Genomic DNA, 1854 nt, shown 5'->3' with positions numbered 1-1854 from the left:
CACCAACCACCATGAACTGGTTCACAAGACTTGCCCCGGATTCCATCGGATCCTAGGAGGAGCTGAAAAGGTCTTCACCGACAACTACATGGCTACATGCACTCGGCCGGGCACCAAGCATTATCTAAACCGCATCTACCAGAAGTCGTCCGAGCTCCTCCGTAACTACATCAGATGCTTTTCCGAGATGAGGAATTCTATTCCTAACATCATGGAAGCCGAGGTCATCACCGCCTTCGTCTGAGGACTCCATCCCCATGATCCCCACTCCAAGTTCAACCGCAAGCCGCCCATGGGGATTGGCGAGATGATTACGACCGCCAACCAGTACGTCGACGCCGAAGAAGCCGAAGTGCGCTTCAACGAGGACTCAGGCATTCATCGCCCAACTTGCCACAGCGACAATCACCCCGACGACTGACGCCACAACGATCGCTGCTACGACGACCGCAGTCACCATCGGGACAGTGGCCGTGATCGGCCAGAAGGCTACAAGTCTAGTCAATATCGCCACCGTCGACTAGACCATATCATCACCGCTGTCGACGAACCTCGAGCCAAGCGCAACTACGATGAGCAGTACAAGAAGATCCTCGATGGCCCATGCCCTCTCCACAAGAACGCCAAGCATAAGATGAAGGATTGCCTCGGCTTGGCTAAGGAATTCTAGGCCAAAAAGCCAAAGGTCGCCGACCACCTGGGGGCAATAACAATGCCTTCTAGGATCATGACAAGGTGGTCACCACCATCTTTGGGGGCCTCGCCTCCACCAAGAGCAGAAGAGAACGGAAGCTCGCCACTCGCCGAGTGCTCGCTGTCAACACAGAAGACGCCGCCGCCAACCCTAGCTATCGCCCCTGGTCTGAGGTCCCCATCACCATCGGCAGGGCCGACCAGTGGGCGAACATCCCCTACACAAGGCGTTTCCCCCTTATCCTCGACGTAACCGTCCAGAAAGTGCTTTTCAGAAAAGTGCTCATCGACGGTGGGAGCGCTCTGAACCTCCTCTTCGCCGGAGCCCTAAAGAAGTTGGGCCTCGGGATAACAGATCTCACACCCTCAGACTCCTCCTTCTAGGGCGAGGTACCTGGCAGGGCTTCCAAACCACTTGGAGACATCACCCTACCAGTATAGTTCGGCACGGCAAGCAACTACCGCGTCGAGCACATCAACTTCTACGTCGCTGACTTCAACACCACCTATCACACTATACTTGGTCGGCCAGCTCTGGCCAAGTTCATGGCTGTACCGCACTACACTTATCTGGTGCTGAAGATGCCTTCGCCTGTAAGAGTCCTGGCCCTACAGGTCAACCTCTCCATCGCCTATGCTATGTTCTCTATAGAGAGTCTCGCCCTCGCTGAAGACACTGACCTCTCCATCCAGATGGCCAGTGTGGTCACCGATGCTAAGACGGTGCCCACCAACGACCTGGAGATCCCATCGTTGGAACCTCCTCGCGCCTCCGCCAAGTCCAAAGATACCAAGAAAGTCGGCCTCAGCCTCGACGACCCCTCCAAGACCATGAAGATTGGGGCTCACCTCGACCCCAAATAGGAAAGCACGCTCATCTCCTTCCTAGGTGCCAACACCGACGTGTTTACTTGGAAACCTACAGACAAGCCAGGGGTACCACGGGAGAAGATCGAGCACTCCTTGAATGTCTCACCGACCACCAAACCGATCAAGCAAAAACTCCGATGATTCGTGCCAGACAAGAAGGAGGCTATTAGGGTAGAAATAAAATGGCTCCTAGCTACCGAATTTATAAAAAGAAGTGTATCATCCTGAGTGGTTAGCAAACCCTGTTTTCGTTCAAAACAAGAATAAAGAATGGAGAATGTGCGTTGATTA

The 1854-nt window shown here is 54.1% G+C and overlaps 1 protein-coding gene across 1 annotated transcript; it reads left to right on the top strand.

Moving 5' to 3' along the window:
* Window positions 1-1239: 1239 nt before the first annotated feature.
* Window positions 1240-1557, top strand: LOC136534463 (uncharacterized). The gene has a single exon (XM_066526887.1). The coding sequence runs from the start codon at window positions 1240-1242 to the stop codon at window positions 1555-1557; it is 318 nt and encodes a 105-aa protein (XP_066382984.1).
* The last annotated feature ends 297 nt before the right edge of the window (window positions 1558-1854 follow it).

This window comes from Miscanthus floridulus, unplaced genomic scaffold (genome assembly GCF_019320115.1).
Source record: "Miscanthus floridulus cultivar M001 unplaced genomic scaffold, ASM1932011v1 os_1960_1_2, whole genome shotgun sequence".
Classification (NCBI taxonomy): domain Eukaryota; kingdom Viridiplantae; phylum Streptophyta; class Magnoliopsida; order Poales; family Poaceae; genus Miscanthus; species Miscanthus floridulus.
This window is presented reverse-complemented; position numbering and strand designations above follow the sequence as displayed.